Below are 23,574 nucleotides of genomic sequence, written 5' to 3' on the forward strand. Positions count from 1 at the left end.
TAAGTTCGAAATAGAACTAAAATTGTTTTTCAGCTGAAGCAGTTAAGGATAGCAATAAAAATAAATGTGCAATTATAAAAGTTAATCAATATAGCAAGACTTTTTACAACATTATATAAATAGTATTTAGAAGTTACTCAACTTCTACTACACACACAAAAGATAAACTTTACCTTTTCAGTCATAAATGGACAGCCTAGCTAGTTCTGAATTGTTAAATGTAAAAGGAAGTTGATTTTATCAGTTTTAATAAATCTTTATTATTTTCCATATGCAAAGCATACATCAGAATATCAGAAACAAAAAAATTGAGATACAGTATAACATGTTCTCTGGCTTTGAGCAGATCAGAGCGAAGTGTGCAAGAAAAATCAACATATAATTCCAACATACAACAATAAACGTCCAACAGAGATAGGTTATGAGAACACAAGGAGAGATACTTTCTGGCAGATCAAGAAAAATTTTGGAGAGGAGATGACACCTGAACTTAATCTTGACAGATGAGCAAGAATTAAGCAAAAGAAAAAAGAAAAAATATTACTGGCAAAAAATAAAACATATAATAACATATAGATATAAATGTGTGAAATGGTTTGATATGAGCAGAATACAGCAAGAAATTCAAATATCAGTAAAGTACATAAAGTTTGAAATGGACATTGGTGATAAATGAAGCTGGAGAGAGAGAGGACAGAAAACAGAGGCCTTACATGATAGGCTAAGGAATTTAAATATGAGTCAATGTGTGGATAAAGTCCCTAAAGGGTTTTAGCAAGGAGAAAAAAGGTTAGATTTACATTTAATCATTAACTTTGAGTACAAAATATATGCTGATTTTCAACCCTGGTCACATTACTTTTTGATTCAGCTTTCTCACTTATAACAACCCAGTAGCACACTAACCATATCTACCACCCTCTGAATGAATTATACTTAACTAATTACACCAGACAGAGTCACAAAAAAGGGCTATTTATTTAAAAATATATACTACCCTATATATTTCATATTCTTACCTTGTATTAAGAATTGTGCCTTATCATTTATGTACATTAAACAGTAGGCACTGGCATTTCTATAACCACCAAAAGAATCCCTCACTAGCTCCTCCCAGGATGATTTTGTCACAGCAATATCGTTGTACTTCATCCACCTGCTTTCACGATGATCAAAAATGTATGCCCAGTAGTGCCCAGCATTGGCTTGGCCTTCATGAACTAAAACAGCATGTAAGCGATAAGGAACCTAAACGTGAAAAAGAAGAGTTAAACTATAATTACATAGTCTATTATACCACATTCCTTAAAATCTAAAAACAACCTGTTTGGAGGAAACCATGCAAGCATATTTTTTTAACAAGAGAACACTGGCTGAGATTAAAATTTTGAAAAAATTAACCTACAAGATTGAAAACAAAAAGAGGGAGGTTAAATATGGTAAAGATATGTAGGCAGGTGTGTAGATAAAAAGATAATTTTTGAAACTTTGAAAATGTATTTGTTGTGTATGTATTTGTTGTCCTATTTATTTCTTTTGAATAAAGAACTTGCGGTAAATAGTTTTATATATAGTACATGATTTGTCTAAAACTTAACAATTACAAATTGATGGCTAAAAAAATGGATTACATAACACATACCAGAAGTTAAAACGATACTGAGCCCCAGAGTTTCTTTCCAAATCTGAATATCCTTCAACACCACATATTTTCTCTCATAAGATATTTTTTAAAATATTAAGGCCTTTTGTAAAATCTTGATAAATTTTATTGTAAAATAATAAAAAGGGTAAGCAATAAATACAGTATGAGAGTCCATCTGAATGGGGATAATTTTACTGACAAATTTTATAACAGATGGAAGGAAGAAGTAGGTTAAGATAAAGATAAATTAAAATATATGTAAATAATTTTGACAATGATTACTAGCTCAAAATTTCACTTACTTGGATCATGGATTTGTCAGAGTACATTAACTCAATTGTTCGATGAATTCTGGATATGCTTTCCTGCAAATCTAAGGACATAAGGTGTCATTTAATGATTAACATCAAGTGTGTTTCTACTGAGACTTATAGAATATATGAGACTAAAGGTTTTTCTATAAGCACGTTAGAGGAATAAAGAAAATTTCCTAAAACTGCTCTTAAAAACATTACTATTTGAAGTCTGTATACAATGAAATATGGTTCTTAATAAAAGATACAGCACAAATGCACAGTAAAAACCAAAACAAATATGAATTATTCAGAAAATATATAGAGTCAATAAAATTGAACATTGTTCACATTTATAAAGGAAGGTTTCGATGAAAATTAAAGCTAAACCTATTTACATATTGCTCTAAAACATGTGAACTTCAGAATGAAATAACTTTACCACATATCTTATATATATATGCAATTAAATAAAAATCCACTATAACCACCAATGGAAATAAAATTATGGGACTCCCATCATTAATTATTTCTATTAATACTTCCAGCAGAAAACAATCCCACAAAATTATCCAGAGATAGGGATGTTCACAGCTATGTTATCCATTATAATTAAAAAAACTGGAGATAATCTAAATATCTGTCAATAGGGAAATGGTTAAATTATGTTATCATCACATCATACTGCGAAGTTGTTGAATTAGGAAGGAATCTTGACATACTACAAGAAAATATAAGTAACTGCAGTGGGGAAAGACCTGTCTAAGCCTGAGGGAAAATCCAGTAACCATAAGGGAAAAGATAAGACCTCCCTACCCAAAATATTTTAAAAAAACCAAAAACTCTACATTATAAAAACAAAACAAATAAAAACCAACATAAAGAAAATCAAATGGCAAATTGGGAAAATAATATCTGCAGCATATACCATATACTAAAATGTTAATATCCATAATACATTCAACTTTCTATTAAGCATTAAGAAAAAGACAAATGACTCAATGTAAAAAATGGTCAAATGTCACAAACAAGAAATTTACAGAAAATAAATACCCAACTTCACTCACAATTAAGGAAATGCAAATCAAGACATTGAAATATCATTTTTTCAACTATCAGACTACCACAGATTAAAAAGTACCAGGGGATAGGGAGTATTATTAGGGGACAGGCTCCTTCATATACAGTCAGTGGGAGCAAAATCGTTTAATGTTTTGGAAAGATAATTTTAAAATAGTCAACATTTAAAATACATACAGTTTGGGGCAAAAAAAATGGCACTTTTTAAGAATATATCCTACTTATAGAGGTATACAAATATGTATATAGAAGGCCAGTACGATTTGCAGAGAATATCAATATGGAAATTAAATAAATTATATCATATTCATACATTGGAATATTACGTAATAGTTTAAAAAATAATGCTAACAGCTAATATCAATAAGGGGTGAAAGAAAGCAAGCAAATATCTCTTCTTTCCTGATCCACAGTATTACATACACAAAACCCTATCACATGACTGTCCCTCAAGCTCAAGTTTAAAATGGCCAAAATTAAACTCATTATATTTGTACTTCCTCCCCCAAATGGGAACCTGCTTACCCACCAGTTGGCCTTTTTCCAAAGTGCATTCTATTTAGTTATTCACACCACCACAAACTAAGGCATCATTCTTGATTCCTCCCTCTCTCACCTCTAATTAAGGAGCCACCTTTGTTAGTTGTCTCCAAGGAGTATTTTAAATACATTCATTTCTTTCTTCCTTCAATGCCACCACCTAGGTGTGAAAAGCTTCCTAGCTTCCACTCTTTTGAATATAATCTTATAAAAACAATCTGCCACGCCCAGTAGAAAATTATCCAACACCTACCTACCACAGTGTTTGCTAAATACTATGTGCTTAATTAATGTTAATGAGTTCAAATATTAAAAGTTTTTCTTATATGAAAAATACTAAGGAAAATCTTTACTAATTAGCTACTAACGCCAATTGTTAGTCACCATCATGCCCTATGTACTCCCCATTAAATTAGGACTACTCTTTATTCACATATGCTTTATAAAGAGTCAAATCGGTCATAAAAAAATCCAAAAATCAGTAACTGTTCAATATAATTCCAATCATGTAGTATAAAACAGTAGTATAAAACAGTTCCTACATTTTCCTTTTTTTGTAGATCAATAGATTAGCATAAAATTGGGAGAGGATAATAGGATATGACATTGTGACATGTAGGGAAAAGATATAATAAACAAAATCTACCATAAAATATTAACATCACTTCATGTTTTTAAAAAGTACATTTAAACAAAAAAGTAGGAAGGAGATTAAGTTCAGACCAACTTATTCTGAATAAAGAAATAAAGGACAGAATAGAATAAAGGAGAGTTCCTTCCAAGAAAGAACAGATGGCAACTTAACACATACACACCACACACACACACCCCACAGAGCACTGTCCTTATTTTTCTTATTTTGCGGCATGCCAGTTAAAACTCTGTTACAGAATGGCACTGAGCTCATAAATCATATTTAGAAATCTGTTAGATCAGATTAAAAATTAAAATTCACAATTCTAATTCTTAAGCCTAAAGAAATTTTTTTTCATCACTTAAACTTCACTGTTGTGCAAACATTAGGTTAAGTACATAACTAATATGTACAAACTTTGATGTTGTATGACATTTCACCAATGGAGTAGCTGTTAATATCAGTTTGCTGTAAATTTAGACCACTAAACTAGAAAATCAGACCATCTGCTATGTCATTAATCAGCTAAGCAATCCAAGGAAAATCTTTTCATCCTTGTGAACCTGATATTAAGATTATAAAAATGAGAAGCCAGACTAGTTTATCTTACATAAACCTTTTTCTAGAATAAAAATGACTATAATATTTAAATACAAATCCAGAGGCAATTTTCCTTCTCAATTTTATTATAACATTATACATATCCATCTGAGGTTACAGTAGCTATTCTACGAGACGCTTCTTACCTCTGGTGTCATTTTCTATTTCTGTCCTCCAGCGATGTAAACAGCTTTCTAGCACAGAAAGTTCTTCTTCTGTTATGTGCCTTGGTGCTGGATGCATGGGCAAATCTGGAGGTATTCGGGACTGAGTGAATGGTTTGTGTATTACCGATCTTGATGAAATGGCAGCAACTGATGCAGGTGATGTGCTTGGCAGTTCTGAAGGAGTTCCCTGTTGTTCTGTTGTGCTGCATTTTCAAAGCATAGAATATTTGTTGTTAACCTTTAAAACTGAAGCTCTGGACAAAGTAGTGCCAAACACATAGCATTAAATCAGCTTTCAAAAGGAATAGATCTTAATCTATTAATGAATCTATTCCTTAATTAATCTATTCCTTAATTTCCAAAGGAATAGATCTTAAATTACAGAAACAACCTCTAATTTAACAGTATTATTTTCTTGTATCATAAAAGGTTGAAACTTATGTAACTGCATACCAAAACAATCAAAAGTGTAACTCTGAACAGGAAAAAAAAATGATTAAAATTTCAATCCATAACCATAAAATCTACTGAAATAATGAAATAAGAAAACTACCAGAACATATATTAATACAATCTTCTAAGTGAACCTACTCTTTTTAACAGTTTGCTAAAATAAATCCAGACCTGCATTTAATATCATCTTCTTTAAAGGCATCAATTACATTATTCTACAACACAGGGAACACAGCTGTCTCTGGCATGGAGAAGACTACTTACCTTGGTAATGTCTGTGATGGTACAGAGCTACCAGGAGGGGAACTGGCATCAATATCATCAACAGGAGATGTGCACACAGGTTTACTTGAGGCAAACTCCAAGGCATACTGCAGAACATCCACCAAGGGGAACCGTTTGGGACCCGAACCATAGCTTAAATACCTGTTAACCATACCATGCATGAATCCTTTTATTTGTATATACAGACATCTGAGTTTTTATAAATAGTTCTTATAAAACATGATATAATACTTCAATCAATGTTCCTCAACAATTCATTTGTTCTCAAATGAAGATAGTAAAACTGAATATATTAATATATTCAAGAAAAAAGTAAATGAAATGTTCTCCAAAGGAAGGAAACCAAAGCTGATTCAGACTGAATGTGTGTATATACTGTTCAATTTTTAAATGCTGTTCTAAATTATAACTCAATAGGAAGATGAAAACTGACAGTACCATCTCCTGAGACTGTTTTTATTTTTAGATGTGGCATCTGGTCTCATGATCAAGACAATGACAAATCTATCCTCTTACCTTTTACTACTAATCATTTTCAATGATTACTGGTACTTTTTAAGAATAAAAATTATTAAAATAAGATATATTATTTTGTAGAAAAAGTTTTAGGCTATTAATTTTCAAGTGAATGCTAAAATAAGGAAATACATATTAGAGCAGAAGTTGAAAACTGGGATCTGTTGGGCCACATTTCAGGCTGTAGACTTTTACCTAATCTGCAGAACATCTTACTGTCTAGATTCTGGCTTCTTTTAGAAATAATCCAAAACTCTAGATAACACTGAGACTATATTCACACATGGCACCAGCCAGCAGTACTGGATGGCATTGTCTCCCTCTACACACAGGTGTGCACTCTAGACTCCCCTCACATACCACCATATACCTCACCCAATTTCCTCCTTTATGAAGCTTTTATGAGGCCCTGGTAGGCCTCCAAGTGTATATCCTCTGTGTAAAGGAGAAAAACTCAACTTCCATTCATTTTAACAACTTAAAATTCTTTTTTTTTTTTTTAGAGACAGGGTCTCACTATGTTGCCCAGGCTGGACTCAAACCCCGGGACTCAAGCGATCCTCCTGCCTCAGCCTCCCGAGTCCCTGAGATAGCAGACATGTGCCACCACATCTGGCTCCATTCATTTTCATGGAAATCTCAAGAGTAATCTACAGTTTCATACAAAAATAAAGCTCAAAACTAGATTCATTTAACTTTCTATTTTCAGCACCCAGAGACTTACCTGTTGACAACGAGATATTTAATTTTAAATGCTAAAATAATCTTCTCAAATCAACTACAAATTTTTAGTTTCTAACAAAACTCAAACTTTACTATTCAAAGGAAAACACCAATCTAGAATGATTATATACTTCTAGAATTTTAAATTACTCAAAGCAACTTAAAAATCTAGACAGTCACTAAATACATGATTTCCTATACTTATCTCATAATTTCATAAAAATTAAAATACCGTTCTAGTCTTTGTTGTAATACTGTGAGGTAATCTTTGAGTCTCTTGATTTCTTCCCTCTTAATTCTTGTTATTTCTCTGTTTCTGTGCATGTACCTACCAAGGGAAAAAAAGCAATCATTAGCAAATATCTTAAAAGTAGATATATTAAGTCTGGATATAACAATGAAACAATTCATTAAAAATTTTATAAGATATCAGATATTACAAAATAGTATTTTTAAAAACTCTGACAGAATTTTAAATTACAAAAGTAATCTTATTTTTTTTTTTACTTTCTTATAACATGATTCCCAGTAACTATACCTTTCCAGTAAAAAGTGAACTCCAGTTTCCTTGATAAATGGTATTAGATACATCATACAAAAGTAAAGATTAATTCTAAGAAAATTAAGCAAAATTTTCCTCTAAACACAGTAATTGTTCACTTGCTTATTAAACCGTTTTAAAACTAAGTCATGCTGTATACTAAATCATACCTGTCTAAATATAACACTTGGGGAAATTCCAATTTGTTGTGAATTTTTTCTGGTCTTCCCAATGCCTGATTAAATTCAAATCTTGACAACTCAAATGTTAACACAGGTGGTAATTCAGTAAACCAATGCTGAAAGAAAACAAAACAACAAAAAAACCTTAGTATCACCTTTCTGTTTACTCCATTGCAATTTTAGGCATAGGATGTTAATACTGACATTTTTATGCATGTCATCACAATGCTGACACCAAAAGTAACTGGTACACAATTTAGTTAAAACTTAACTTCTACTCAAAGGTTTTCCACACCTCTTCAAAATTCCAAGAGTGTGTATAACACCCAATCAGGCAAGAGAAAACTCTTTTAACTGCCGTTATTCCATAATTCTTTACATTTATAATTTCTAACTGAAAGAAAAAGACACTGGTTAAAATCATGGCTTAGTAGGTCAAGTTTTTTGTCCTCTTCAATATTATGTCAAATGGTACTTACACTTCATCAACAACACTGTCAAAATCCTGTGATAAAGTACTAATAACTGATAAAATAATAGTAAAGGGAAAAAAATTATTTTTACTATTTTAGAGACAGGGTCTCACTCTATTATCCAGGCTGGTATGCGGTGGTGTGATCACAGCTCACTGCAATCTCTAACTCCAAGGTTCAAACAATTTTTCTGCCTCAGCCTCCCAAATAGATAAGACTATAGACACGCACATCACCATGCCCAAATAATTTTTTTTTTTTTTTTTTTTAAGATATGGGGTCTTGCAATATGTTGCTAGGCTGGTCTTGGAACTCCTGGCCTCAACTTACCATCCCACCTTAGCCTCCCAAAGTGCTAGGATTACAAGTGTGAGCCACTGTGCCCAGTCAAAAAAGAAAATATGTTTACAGCATAAATGATCGCAACTCTCATGCTAAAAACAGGAAAAATTATTTCCATGTAACAGTCTCAAGTTATACATAAACATTATTTAAAGAGAAAAGAAAATTAACAAACTTATAAATCAACAAATAACATAAGTGTAAAATAATGTAACAAATATATAGAAGTGCTTATTATAAGCTGTGCAATGTGCTACTTTAAAAAGAAATTGCTCCATTATCCTGTGTGTGATAACTTCAAGTGCCACAAAATGCCACTCTCCATCTGTCAATAATTTAAGTGTATACTAATTTAAATTTGAACATCCAAAAAACAGGAATGACACACACCTGGAAAATTGAATTTGACAGAATCTTGAAATTTGCCACTTTTTTCTAATTAAAGCAAATAAAAGTAAATGGCTATTCAATACTATTTCTCTCTCCCAAAATGCTAATGATTATTCCTGAGTTGGATTTAGGTTTCTCCCTCCCAAAATGCTAATGAGATTTCCTGAGTTGGATTTAGGTTCTCTTCTACATAAGGTTAAGGTTTTAGGATCTCTTTATATGGATATTACCTAAAATGAAATAAAGTTATGAAAGATCTAACATCAGAAACATTTTTTCAGTTTTACAGTTTGATGGGCAAATTTTGCTTATTTTTTTTGATCTCACATAGCACTGAAAAGAATTTTTGAGTTAGCTCTAATCCACATCTAAAATTGTCATTAAGAACTAAAACATTACACCCCAGACATATCACAAAGAAAACTTTTGATGCCTTAGAATAATATTCTCTACTTCATTTAATGATACTCAAGCAAGTAAGTATATTTCAAGAACTAATACTTTCATATTTTATTGCAATACCTTAAATGTCACCATTAAAATTAAATAATTACATATTTAAATTCATGGGAATCTACCATAGCCAGGAGAAATGAAATAACCCAAACTGGGGTATACTTTTCTATAGATCATGAAAAGTCCAGAAAATATAAATAGCTTCCATACCTTAACAAAAGGATGTTCAAAAAATGTTATGTAATATGTCTCTGCTATGAGTGTATTTCCTCTATCAGCGATGGCAGGTTTTTCCTACTACATGAGTGGAAGGTTTCACTTTCTCATTCTAAAGCTGATGTGGACAAGATAAGATAACCAGACATTCTGCAAATTCATTTTTTAAAATACTAATGGTATCTCTAGCTCTGTAATGTTTGGATTGTAACTAAAGTAGTAGATAACTAGAATTTTAAATAATACAAAATAATACAAAACATGAGAAGTTTTTCTTTCAAAAAATTTTCTTTCCATTCAACAAAAGACTATACTTCTCTGTAATCTAACTCATATGCCATGCTTGTGAGACAGAGGTCATTAAAAATAAAAATTATGCTATTCTCCGTATCTCTAAACATATTTTCCTTTCTGTATTACTATATAATGAACCTACAGGAGGAATAGCTTTCTGCAGTTAGTGAATGAACAATTTACATAATCCATATGGGCAGCATTAAGTGCTCCAGAATTTATCATGACTCTATAAATTTGATCTTTTACAAGAAATCATTTGTATGACTTTTAATAGCTGTTTTTTCTACTAAAGTGTTTAAGATACCTTGCTTTTTAGAAGATTACACAAGTGCAGAAAAAACAGAAAAAACTCATCCATTATCTCAAATCCCCTCAGAACACCAAAGCAAGTCAGGATGCAAACTAAGCACAAGAAGCAAACATTTCCTATTACAATTCAAAAATTAGCTCCTGTCATTTAAATGCCTTGATTCATTTGAATTTTCACTTTAAAAGATCAATTTTTCCCATATAACTTTATTTATTTATATATATATATAAATATAAATATAAATATATATATATATACACACACACACACACACGGCGCACGTGTGTGTGTGTGTGTGTGTGTGTATGTGTGTGTATATGGTACATGTTGATATTGTTTCTCTAATTTAGTTTTTAAAGCTTTGGGAAACTACTTCTAACACTTTAATATTATTTCATACAATTTTGTGAAGAGAAATCTGAAAGTACCAATTTATTTAGTTATTTATTAATTATTTTGAGACAGAGTCTCTTCACTCTGTCACCTACACTGGAGTGCAGTGGCATCATTATAGCTCACTGCAACCTCAAACTCCTGGGCTCGAACAATCCTCCTGCCTCACCCTTCCGAGTAGCTGGGACTACAGGCTCATACTACCCTACTAGGCTAATTTTTTTTTTTTTTTTTTTTTTTTGTGAGACAGGGTGTTGCTCCATTGCCCAGGCTGATCTTGAACTCCTGGCCCCAAGCGAGCCTCCCACTTCAGCCTCCCAAAGTTCCGGGATTAGAAGGGTGAGCCCCCACATCCAGCTGAAAGTGCCAACAATTTTAAAGGAGTATGCCCTGTACCCAAAGATTCTATTTCTCACTATACTTCATTCCTAGATGTTCAAGGGTATTTACATAAAAGCATTCTTCAAAACAATTCTTTGTCTAACTACTGCCTTACAGGAGAATTAAATAAATTTAAATTTATAAACACAGACTAATGACCTTATGCAGGTTTTAAAAAGATTGATACAAAGCTGAATATTGTCATGGAAGGACAATCATGATATACTGCTGAGGGAAAAATGCAAGTCTCAGGACAGTATGAACAGACAGAGACAAATATTAATATAGGCATAGCAATGGTCTAAAAGAATATATTAACACAAAACATTAGAAGTAGTGAATACTTGGAATTGAAGTATTTCCTATTTGAAATTTTTTTCCTCCAATAGGCAATCAAAAAATACCTCTCAGTTTCCCAGTTACCTGGAGACTCTGAGTCATCTATAAATTGCATATCATTTAATTAAAATTTATGATTTAAAAAATATTTTCTAAGTAGCTATATTGCATAGAATTTTTAATTTATTCAGTTGTCTCCAGGTATATCACTGTAGAAATTTAAACTATTACAGCCAATTGGATGTTTTAACTTGGGCAATTCTGGAGACTGGAGGTCTTCCTGTATTAGTTGGCCACAGCTATTTCAGCAAGAGAGACGTTTTCTGTGCCAAAATAAAATCAACATCTTTTAGTAAATAATAGTGTGAGGGAAAAGCTGTTACTATCAGAGATTATGTCAATTTAGAAATAGCCGACAGTGTTATTTATTGGTTTATAGAGACTCACAATGAAATAGTTATTCTGAAGGATGTAATGAAATAAGACTATAACTTAAATGTTGTTTTAAAAACCTGTAAGATATCATACTCTAGTCAGTGACAGTCTCTTAAACCAGGTTCAACTATTATTGAAACTATAGTCTCCAGTAAATCTAAACAATTGCTAAGAAGAATCACAGGTAATCAAATCTGCTATCATTAAGATTGCTTAAAACCACTAAATTCAGAAAAGAAGACAGACTATTATATTCCTTAGGCTAGATGGAAAAACCTGGGCAGAAAATACATACTACAGCATTGGGCATTTGGAGTATGAAAAGATGAAGGACAAGAACAAGATCTTTTAAATAAATAATGAAATTCAGATTCCATGTAAGATAAATAATTTTTAAAAGCTAGGAATATGTGAGAAAGATTATTTATCAGTAAGCCATAGTATATTTCACTTAAAAGCCACTCTGACAATACAAGGAAAGTGTCATCCCTGCCCACCTGCTCCAGTCCATCATCCTTTTATTTAACAGCAAACAGATCAGAGTTAAGGGGATCTGCTTTCCTGTTCAATTGTGGGATCTTGTGACAGTCCCAATCTTTAGAGATCTGTTTTCCAATCAATAAAATAAATAAGCTGAATTTAAACATTCTTAACTAGAAGTCTACATCAGAATCACTTGTGGAGCTCTCCTGTCCAGGTACATATCCCTATCCTAGACTTGGATTTGACGGCTTCAAAGTGCGGTCTCGGCATCTATTGAGAATCATTGAAGTAGATGATCTATGGTGTAGAGAGAGTTAAACTACTTCACATAAATAATCCTCCTTGTAAAAAAAAAAAAAAATCTGTTTGTCTAGGTATGTGGGGGAAGAGAAAGAAGTGAGGATGGAGCTGAAACAGGAAAGGATTAATACAGCTTTAAAAAAAAAAAAAACCTTACAATTTAGATAAAAGCAATTTATTTTCAAAGAAACAAGAACCCAGTCTCTTTTCAGATAAACACAGAAACATTATCAAGCACCTATTCAGTATAAAGACCAAAGAACTTTTTTAATAAGCACTGACACATTTCATCCATTCATTCAATAAATATTTATTATGTATGCAGTCACCATACTACCACTAGGGATATAGTAGTGAATGACACAGATAAAAATTCCTACCTTCATGCATGGAGCTTACCATCTAGACAGCTATCAGTAATTGCTTAACAATGCCTGATTTGGGGCACAAGATCTGTCCTTTACTTAATTATTATGGTGCCAACACTCCCTTACAGATAAATACATGGATGAACAAGCACACAAATGCAGCTATACAGATGGATAAAGACTCAGAGATGAGTAGAGAGAAAGAGAACAATGGAGCTAGATAAATAAGTTTGCAATAATTTTTTAAATTATTTCTTTCTTGAGAAAGCAAGTTCTTCTATAAGGCCTTATGCAATAACACAGCAATTGTATAAGAAATTTGGTATTGCATATATAGATCTAAACAAATTCCAACAATATTTAATATAAATAACATAAAACTTTATAAAAATCCACCCTAGTATCAGTGTTTTTCTTCTTTATTTCCAGGACTAGCATGCTACTAATGGCTGGCACCTTGAATGAAAGTCTAAAACGACCGAACAATGTCCTAGAAGGATTTTAACAAAAAATTTCAAGATAAATTGTTTAAAAGAGAATTTAACATAGATTATAGACCATATTGACTATACAGGTTTCCTGAATATGTCTAAGTTACCATAATTAAATCCAAATATATTTTCTGAGTATTCTCTCAATTACTAGGTAGCTATATAAATCAGAACTTTAAATTATGCTTTACAGCATTGTAAGAAAGACCTGGAGGAAAAAAAAGACTACTGAAAATGTTAAACTCACCTCTTGACCTGATTTTCCTGAATTCTCTGAATGTAAAGATTCAATTTCTCCTTCGATCATCGCAGCTTCTAGGCACTCATGCAGATCTTTGAATCCATTGACCTGAAGTGGGTACTGACCAAACATTTCAGTGTTTTCAAACTTTTTACCTATGAGAGGAGGGAACATTAATTAATGTTCCTCAATATGGCCTTTTAGCTACTAAAAGGAGGTGTCTATTTAGATTCTCTCCTGTACCTAAAAACTATAACACTGATTATGTTCCTAAACATAGTGAGTTAAGTATAATTTTCCTGTTGGTTTATCCATGTACACTAATACATTCACACCCAGCCATAGACATTAATTATACACACACATGTAAATATATGCACACATATGTATGTATATTTATTCTTCCAAGAAACACCTTCTAAGAGCAAGACATTGTCCTAAATACTGGGAATATATATAGCAGTGGACAAGAGAGATATGGTCCTTGAGTTGAGGAAATTCTCAGCCTCATCCGTAAGAAAGACATTCTACACAATTACTAAACATATACTTATAAACAAACAATCATTTATTATTATAAGTGTTAAGAAAGGTGTGAGAGGGCTGTAAGAAGGTATAAAAATGGGAGCTAACTTAGTCTTAGATGGTGGAGTAGAGAGCAAGGAAGAGTTCTACATTTAAGCTGAGATTTGAATGGTGAATGGGAATTAGACAGGCCAGAGTGTTGGGGACTGTGGTGTATTTTTGGCCAAGGAACAGCATGACAAAGACTCTACGGCAGCAAAGAACTTAACATGTTTAGGAACTATTATAAAGGAAGGTCAGTGTAGCTTGGAGGACTAAGGAAGAGATCACAGTGAAAAGTCAGGCGGGGGTAAAATTTTACAAGGTCTTGGAGTCAAGAATTTTTTTTTTCATGTGACAATAACCCACTTGTACCGCTAAATCCACTTAAATAAAACACAAACAAACAAACAAAAAGAATGTTTTTTTTTTTCACTGTATTTGGGTATAACTGAAAGTCACTGAACAGTTAAATCTAGGAATAACAGTATCAGATTTATGTCTCTGAAACACCTTTACGGCTTCTGTGTGAAGTGAGTGGTAGTCCGTTAGGAGACTATCACAAAATCCACCCAGAAATAAAGGTAGCACCGATTAAGGTATTAACAGTAAAAATGCACAAAAACGACATAAAATTACACACACACATTTATATACATATACAAGAGGTAGCACCAACAAGACCTGTCTGACTGGCTCATAGGCAGGATGGGAGACAGAAGAGCAAGGAAGGTATTAAGAACAACAGTCACATTTCTAGCATGAACAACCGGGTTAACTTTTATGTACTGAGAACAGTGCCATTGAAAGAAGAATAGAAAATTTTTTTCTTTTGTTTTGAGGTAGCAGTGGAAATCATTGGTTCAGAATGGTCCACGAGATTTCAATTTAAGAAGAGAGTTGGACATGAGTCTATAACTAAGATTAATATTCTGGTCTGAAGATATAAATTGCTGGTTTATTGACAGATTACCCAGGAGATGACACAGGAAGAGGAAAATGGCTAAGCCAAGACCCAAGGATCTCCTACCTTTATATTCAAGAAGAAGAGATGATAAATACTATTTCTAAGGAGTACCCACAGAGACAGGAAGAAACTCATGAGAATATAGTGTCACAGAAGCCAGAGAAGTGTGTTTTTAAGGAAAGAATGGGAAAAAGGAAGAGGGAAAGAGAATAATTATCATTAATTGTTAATAAGAATTCAATATAGAAATGGAAAGGGATCTAATGGATTTGACCAAATGTAGGAAATCAATAACCTTAGAAATACTTCTTTTAGATGAGTTCTGGAACCAGAACCTAAAGTGGGGATGGTTAAATAAATGGGGAGTAAGCAGATGAAACCAACTCCTCTCTTCAAATGGGCTTACCTCTGAATAGGAATAAAAAGTGAGAGTATTAACTGAAAAATAATATAGGAAGGGGTAATTTTTTTAAGACGTTTGAGATACCAGACCATGTCTAAATATTGATGAGAAAGACAGTGGAGGAGGAGAAGCTGAAGATACAGAATTCAAAACAAAACAAAACAAGATAAGGGAGTAAGGTCTGAGTAAAATCATTAAGGGACAGAATTCTGAGCTATAAAGAATAATCCTTTTATATAAACTGGATAATTCCTCTATTATTTGGACAGGTGGATAAAAGGAATGGAGTGGAGGTAGTAACCAACCTAGATTGTGGAACCTGAGGCTCATATATTTATGGATATAGTTGTTAAAAAATAAGGTACAAAAGTACAAACACAAAATGAGATTGAGAACCTTGGACAGGAACTGTGATTAAGTTTCATTAACTTCGCAGTAAATCTATGAAATCTGAGGTAAGATGTGTCATAGACAATGAAGAGACAAAGAAGTTAGATTTGAAATGAGTAGCAAAGATGAAAATAGTTATGGCAGAAAATGGGAGAGAGGACAGTATTATACAAGACAAGTATGTGCCAGGTATGGTTATAGGACTGGGACCAAGGAAACCCAGTATTACTCAAATTCACGATCCATATTACTCAAATTCATGACCCATTATGATTAGCACATTTGTGCACTTTTCCCCAGCAACATTCAGGCACTCAGCACATGAATAGTGAAAATGAATAGCTTAGTGAGGGTCAGAGAATAGCCAGGGAGGTGATGCCAGAAAGGAATAGGGGAAAGAGAGTTTTGGATATTAAAAGGGTGACCTTAATAATAAACAAGGAAGTGAAGTACACAAACAGGCTGAGAGGAACAAATGGAGAGGACAATGAACTAGAAATTCTCAAAAAGCTGAAAAACTTTTGCAGTGGGGGTACTTTTGCAAACAAACTAAAATTCACCCCCAATGGAGAACCACTGGTCTAAATGAAAATATTAGGAAGATATATGTAAAAGTGGTAAGAAAGTGCTCTAAAATAAATTATTCTTACTGAAGCAAACACATAGTTGAAGTGAAAATGTATTAAAGCCACATTTATACAGCACAACAGCTTTGAAGCAACTTACTAATACCAAGTACAAAGACTTCAACTCGATTGACAAATTAAGTATTTTAACCACTTTTTAAAAATGAATACACGTAGAAATGCTTGTGCAGCATATTATAATTCATGCCCATAAATAACCTAATTAGACTAACTGCTTCACATAGTGTTATACTTCAAATAAAACCAGAATGATAGAATGGATGACCCAATGTAATGTATTATACAAAATATTCCACTTACATAATAAATATTTAGCATTTGAGCAAACAAAAATATACTGGCCCCTTAATATAACTTTTTAAATGCCTAACATCTGAGATAATACCTGCCTTTTTCTAAATCCCAAACTATCAAACTAAATTCAAACAAAACTCCATGGGAATCCATTACCTAAGATCAAGAAGAAAAAACAATTTTCCAAGTTTTATATTTTAGGTCATATGGAAAAAAATAACTTTCAAAGGTTGAAACATTGGGGCATTTGGAAAAAAACACAATTTTTCAAAAGTTTATGCTTTGGAACTTAATAATATTATTAAGTAAGCTATATCCAATGAGTCTAGTTTCCTCTCTTGTTAGGAAAAACAAAGAGAAACTGGTTAGGCCCAAATTTTAAGAAACTAGTATTTACCACAGATGGAGTAATCTTGCTCTTAACTGATTTCTCAAAAGATAGAGTGCAACCATTTCTTGAAAACTAGTATCTAAATGATTTTACAATCACTCAAAAAATGAGAATCCTGTATCACCCTGACTATGCTGATTTGCTAAATTCAGCTTTCAGTATCAGAAAATAAAAAGTGAGCATCATACCAAACCCAGTATTCAATTTCAATATTATCTTCAAAAGATCTATCAACTGTCCCATTAATCCCTGTATTCCAACAACACAGCATCACAAAAGCCCTCTCACTGGAGTTAACATTAGGATAAAATGAAGTATCAATTGGCATGTGCTAATGCACTCTGTACCTTCCAAAAATTCACTGAATTCTGTGCTATCTGCAAACAATTAATAGTAACGATGCAACAAGAACTACTAGACAGAGTAAATCAAATTAAAAGTAAAAATCATTCAACAAATGCAGAGTCACTATCAGGACAAAGGAACAAATGGATAATAATATCTCTTCACTTGTAATAAAAAGTAAGTGTGTAACTATACCTTCAAGTACTCCCACCGCTAGGAATCTTCCATAGAACAACTCTACCATGGGGTTCTTTGGCTTCTCTTCATCCCTAAAGCATGTTTAAAAATACAAATGTGGTTATAATATTTGGAACTATAAATAGAGAAAACATTAAAAGAACTGTAATATCTGACAAGTCAAAAACATTTATGTGGCTATCACACACTTGGCTCTTTTATTTAGAGTGTCACCTTGGCAAGGTTCTTAAATTTATTTTTCCATTTCTTCACCCATCAATTAAGGATAATTCTGATAATTGAACTCACAGGACTGTTGTGTTAAAATGAGTTATTACAACGGAACGAACTTGGAAGAGGACCTGACGCAGTCTGCGCTCCTGAAGTGCCTGCTCTTTCTAGTATCATTACAGATTTCTATCTTACGCTTTTAGTCTGTATAATACATGTTTATTTGGACTTTTGGGTAAGGAAGGAAAGCCACTTTTAATCAGAAGATTTATACAAAGTTTTGATAAGTTATCTCCTGCTCGTACGTAGAAGTGTGTGCATACCATCCAAAAACAACAGCTGTCACCAGTGAAGGAACGAAATACCAGCTTTGACCCAGAGCAGCTAAAGAATGACTCTATCCTTTTCTGATGTTTCATGTTGCTGGTAGAATTAGTCATTTATAAATTTTTTAAATTGTTTAACATACAAATTCATTCTTTTTTGCATGAAGCAAAAAAAAATTGATAGTTTTTAATTGTATTTTTTTGATTTGTACTGTACAGCCTAAAAAGACAAAGCTTACTTGGCCTTACTATACAAAAGTGTGTTGTATCCACAATTGTATACAGAATTCTCTTCATTTTGTGTTTAAATTAATAAAATTATTAGGTTATTAAGTATGGAATGTCAGATTTCCTTAAGTACTGAGTTGGACTGTTGGTATCTCTGACATTGCACTTTGACACTTCTTATTTTATTTTTCTTGTGAAGGTACATCCTCATTCTTTCAAATGCATGGTTTGGCTTGTGATTATCTTTCAAAAAAATTTTTAGAGCATTTTCGTGAAACCCCAGGATAAGTCAAAAATTCATGTTATTTTCGAATACAAGTTCCATCATGGAACCAGTGCAGTTCAGACAGCTCAAAATATCAACAAAGTGCTTGGGAAGAATGTGGCTAATGAATGCATAGTATGTGGATGGTTTGAGAAGTTCCATTCTCGTGATTTTAATCTTGAAAATGAGCCACATGAATGACCTAAGACCAAGGTGGATAATGATGAGCTGAAGGCTGTAGTGGAAGCGAATCCACCTCAACCTATGCGTGAATTAGCAGCAAGGTTTGACGTTACTATTCCAACGATATTTGACCATTTGAAACAAATCAGCAAAGTAAAGAAGCTGGATAGATGGGTTCCACGTGAATTCGATGAGCATCAGAAGATAAATTGTCTCGAAGCTTGCCTTTCTTTGCTGTCACAACATAAAGCTGAACCATTTCTACACCATATTATTATGTGTGATGAAAATTGGATTCTTTTTGACAATTGCAAATGTTCGGCACAATGGTTGGATAAAGATGTAGTACCGAAACACAGTCCAAAACCAAATATGTATCAAAAAAAGTTAATGGTATCTGTTTGGTGGTGCAGCAGTGGTATCATACACTATAAGTTCATGAAACCTGGTCAATCAATTACAGTGGATGTCTACTACAAACAATTAGATGAAATGATGAGGATGCTTGTGATTAGCCTCGATTGGTCAATAGAGACAGGCCAGTCCTCTTGTAAGACAACATTCGGTCACATGTCACACGAACAACATTGCTCAAACTACAGAAGCTGTACTTGGAAACTCTCTGTCATCCACAGTATTCACCAGACCTTGCACCAACTGACTACCATTTCTTCTAGGCTTTGGGCCACTTCTTGCAAGGAAAAATATTCGATTCTCAACAAGCTGTGGAAAACACCTTTCATGATTTCATCACCACTCACTCTCTAGGGTTCTTCACTGCTGGCATAAACAAGCTACTGTAAAGATTGCAAAACTGTGCTATGGTTTAGGCACATACTCTGATTAATTTTACTGCTTCTGGTTTGAGATATAATAAACTACACTTTTGCTTCAAAATGAGACATTTCATATTTAATGACCTAATAATTTGTGAAGCACTGTTTAAAAGGGGCACAGGGGAAAATCTGTCTCTTGATAAATATGTTACATGGGTCACCATTTAATTCTTAGTATCATGGTGGTAAGCAAGTACTTCACTTAACACTCACAAGAATCCCAGTGTGTAGTTCAGTAGTCTTTAGTGCTAGTCAAAAAAATTTTTGGCCCTTCACTTTCAGGTAAGATACATTTTCCCACTTTTTTTAAATTTATTTTTTATTTTTAATTGAGATAAAATGTACATAGCATAAAATTTACCATGAGTGAACAGATGAGGAGAGCCCTTTACTCACATCCATTGGGTACATCTGAGGAAAGAGCCTCTAAATTTTGAGGTTGTTGCCATAGAATTTACCTAGTTCATAGAGTTTGTATAATTGACCCTCCAAACCTCATGGTGAAATACGATCCCCAGTGTTGGAGGTGGGGCCTAATAGGAGGTGTTTCAGTCATGGGGTGGATCTCTCCATGAATGGCTTGGTCCCATTCTCAGGGAAGTGAGTGAGTTCTTGCTCTACCAGTTCCCGAGACTGCCCTGAGAGCTGGTTGTTAAAAAGAGCCTAGCACTTTCCCCCTCTCTCTTGCTTCCTGTCTTACCATGTGATATGCACACACCTGCTCCCCTTCACCTTCCACCATGACTATAAGCTTTCTGAGGCCTCAGATGAAGCAGATACTGGCACCATGCTGCTTGTTCAGTCTGTAGAACCATGAGCCAAATACCAAATAAACCTCTTTTCTTTATAAGTTACCCAGCCTTGGGTATTCCTTTATAACAACATAAATGGACTAAGACACCCACCTTGACTGATAAAGAGTTGTACCATTACCTCTGTTTTACTGACAATAAAACTGTAGAGTACTGACAACAAAACTACACAACTGTAGAGTACTGTAGACAATAAAACATGTAGGTTCTGCATGAGGTAGAGGCTAAGAAGCAGGTTAAACTTTAAAAATTCAGCCAAGCTTTCCTAAAAGAAAAAAATATTAAAGAAATATACTCAAGGCCTAGGACATTCAGAAGCTGAGGAAAGAACATATTGCAGAGATAATAATCTTGACTGAATGCTGAGACTCATGTTTCAGAAGCATCAACAGCAAATTCAGTTCAGGAATGTGATGGGGAGACTTTTTCATAGGAAACTAATATAAACAGAAGAGAGAAAATAACATGAACAGAAGAGAGAAACCAACCTACAAGGCAGGTTTCATAGGCCTAAGCAATTTTATAGCAAAATACAGTGACAGCAGCCATTTTGACACAAAATAAATTATTAGAAAGAGCTTTCATTAAGTACAGTACTGGGGGCTGGCTCATCGGGGCTTATGAAGGAAAATGCAACCAATGAGTTCTGGTGGACAGAAAAGAAGGGCACCAGACTATCAGAGCTGCCAGCATCATAAACTTCTAAACATGCTCTCAATCGCTACAATCTATGACAAAGATAGTTCGCAAATAATGGATTTATTTTTTTCCCCTCAGATATTGCAGAAGTAGTGCTAAATTAATCTCTTGAGAAATTTCTCCCAATTTAGTGTAAGTTCACAGAAAGTTGTCTGCAACCAACTAGCCCTTAGTGACTGGTGTCCTAGGAGAACTAAAATCAAGATGATTTTCTCAGTTTGCCATGTTATCTTAAGTTTCTCCTATAGTCTCCAGCAACAACTTGAGTAGGAATTGCACTAAGCTCCGGGAATAATATTATCGTTGTACCAAAAGGTATAAGGTTAAAATTTTGCTTTTGTTTCAAATTTCAAATGTAACAGACCCCAATGTTAATATGTATATCCTAATAATTCTCTGAAATCTAAAGGTAAAGCATATAAAAATTCAACATTTGAAATGCTAAAACTATACATGTCTAAGTGAAAGGGAATACAGACTGCAATTACAGAACCCCAACTCTATTCAGGCACAGAAATGATACATTTATAGCCAAGACAACATAAACTAAGAACCTGGGAAATGATTTTACTTTTTGTTATACTGTAACCACAGAGCGAAATAATCTGATTTTTTAGCATCACTTCTTGGAACTCTACCTTAAAAGATCAAGGTAATATCATTTAGAAACAATTTTTTCCTGGGTTTTGGTAACAATAGGGAGGGCAAGGTCCATATTAATGTTTGGGAGCATTTCTAAGCTATTAACATTATATGATTAGAAGATAGTTTAATTTAATCTCATTGCAGACCATGTTAGAATGACCTTTATTAGACAATAAAGCTGACCATATTGTTACACTCTATAATATAGTCAATAAAACAGAACCATTGTATTCTATAAAAATCGAAATATTATATTCTATAAAAATAGAAGAAAGAGAAGGAGAGAATTTTCAGGTTGGGATTTCAACCTGTATTCTAGGTGTTGATTTAACAACTGCATCTTGTAGACTCATGTCAGACTCTCATGGTGGCAGTCTACATGGTCCACCAATGTTTTAAGAAAATACACAAAGAAACATAGGTTGGTATTAGGAAAGTGGCCTCATGAGGGTGAGAACAAGACAGCCCTGAAAGTGTCCTGATTTCCTTCTCTGAGGAGGCCAGCCGCATATTTTAAATAACCAAGGTTTTAATGGTTTAGCCTAGTGAATAGAGAATAAGAAGCTAGGCAATGGTGAGGAGGAACTTCATATACCTGTCCTCATGTTTCGATGTAAAAGGACTTCATCAGAATTAACACGCCTGGTATCTTTCTTTCTCCACTAACCCATTCCTCCTCATGAAAAGTGAGTGTTGAATCTAAGGAAAAGAACTGAGCACGTGAGATTAGCCCTGTCAGGAATGAGTTTTTAGATTTTTCTGGCTAGATTCTGATCTTATAGTAGAAGCCTAACACTACCCAGTATTTGTGGCCACAAATTCCAAAAAGCTCGTCAATAATACAGATAATATTGGGATGCCCATAAGTCTGTCATGGCTTCCTATTTCTCCGGTGACACTGAATACATAAGAGGAAAAACTGAGAGCTATTTATTCACTTACTAAAACCCCACCACTAAACTGCATGGTAACTTACGTCTCCTCTTCAGCTTTCATTTGGAAGGCATCTTCTAACCAATCTAATAATTTGTGTGTAAACTCACTCACATCTTGCTGTGGGGGAAAAAAAAAAAAAAGAAGTCTTGTTGATATTTGAGCCTACTAATAAAAATATTAAATGTTGCAACACAAAACTTATACCCAGTCACTGAAATGTATTGTCACCAACCCCTTACAAAGGTAATACAAAGCGAAACGTTTCACACCAAATGCAAGAAACTTTTATAATTTAACCAGGGAATAAAATCAATATTTGAAAAAAAAAAAGCATTATATTGATAATTACTGTTATTAGGTTTCATTTTAGGAAAAAAAAATATATATATATATATCTCTCAAAATTCAAACTTACAAATGAGACTTTAAAAAAGAATTACTACTCCCCCAAAAGAGCTCTGTAATGAATCTTTATAAAATTAGTAACTCATATTACCAAAGGGTTCTTCATTTTATAAAGAATTGTTACTGGCTTCTCTCTTAGAAAACAGACTAGTGTTTTTAGACAATTCATTTTCTTAATCCAACTTATATACACAACTTTTTAAGCTATATCTACCTTTACTAAGATACCTCAACTGGTCAACTTGGACCAGTTGAG

At 33.3% G+C, this 23,574-nt stretch overlaps 1 protein-coding gene across 9 annotated transcripts in view; it reads right to left on the reverse strand.

The window, feature by feature from the left end:
- Nucleotides 1-23,574, reverse strand: part of USP25 (ubiquitin specific peptidase 25) — a 137,236-nt gene that overhangs the window by 43,995 nt on the left and 69,667 nt on the right. For 5 of the 9 annotated variants that reach the window (XM_069472442.1, XM_069472438.1, XM_069472437.1 and 2 more), the window contains exons 8-16: nucleotides 22,954-23,030; nucleotides 17,771-17,844; nucleotides 13,581-13,729; nucleotides 7,648-7,775; nucleotides 7,169-7,264; nucleotides 5,677-5,838; nucleotides 4,939-5,162; nucleotides 1,948-2,018; nucleotides 1,020-1,248 (exon numbers count right to left, since the gene is read on the reverse strand). In XM_069472442.1, the coding sequence (XP_069328543.1) occupies nucleotides 1,020-1,248; nucleotides 1,948-2,018; nucleotides 4,939-5,162; nucleotides 5,677-5,838; nucleotides 7,169-7,264; nucleotides 7,648-7,775; nucleotides 13,581-13,729; nucleotides 17,771-17,844; nucleotides 22,954-23,030 (1,210 nt within the window). Of the gene's footprint in view, nucleotides 1-1,019; nucleotides 1,249-1,947; nucleotides 2,019-4,938; nucleotides 5,163-5,676; nucleotides 5,839-7,168; nucleotides 7,265-7,647; nucleotides 7,776-9,530; nucleotides 9,655-13,580; nucleotides 13,730-17,770; nucleotides 17,845-22,953; nucleotides 23,031-23,574 lie in introns of all 9 variants that reach the window. The other 4 variants (XM_069472445.1, XM_069472446.1, XM_069472443.1 and 1 more) reach the window with 2 other exon arrangements.

Source organism: Eulemur rufifrons, chromosome 7 (assembly GCF_041146395.1).
Source record: "Eulemur rufifrons isolate Redbay chromosome 7, OSU_ERuf_1, whole genome shotgun sequence".
NCBI classification, from domain to species: Eukaryota; Metazoa; Chordata; class Mammalia; order Primates; family Lemuridae; genus Eulemur; species Eulemur rufifrons.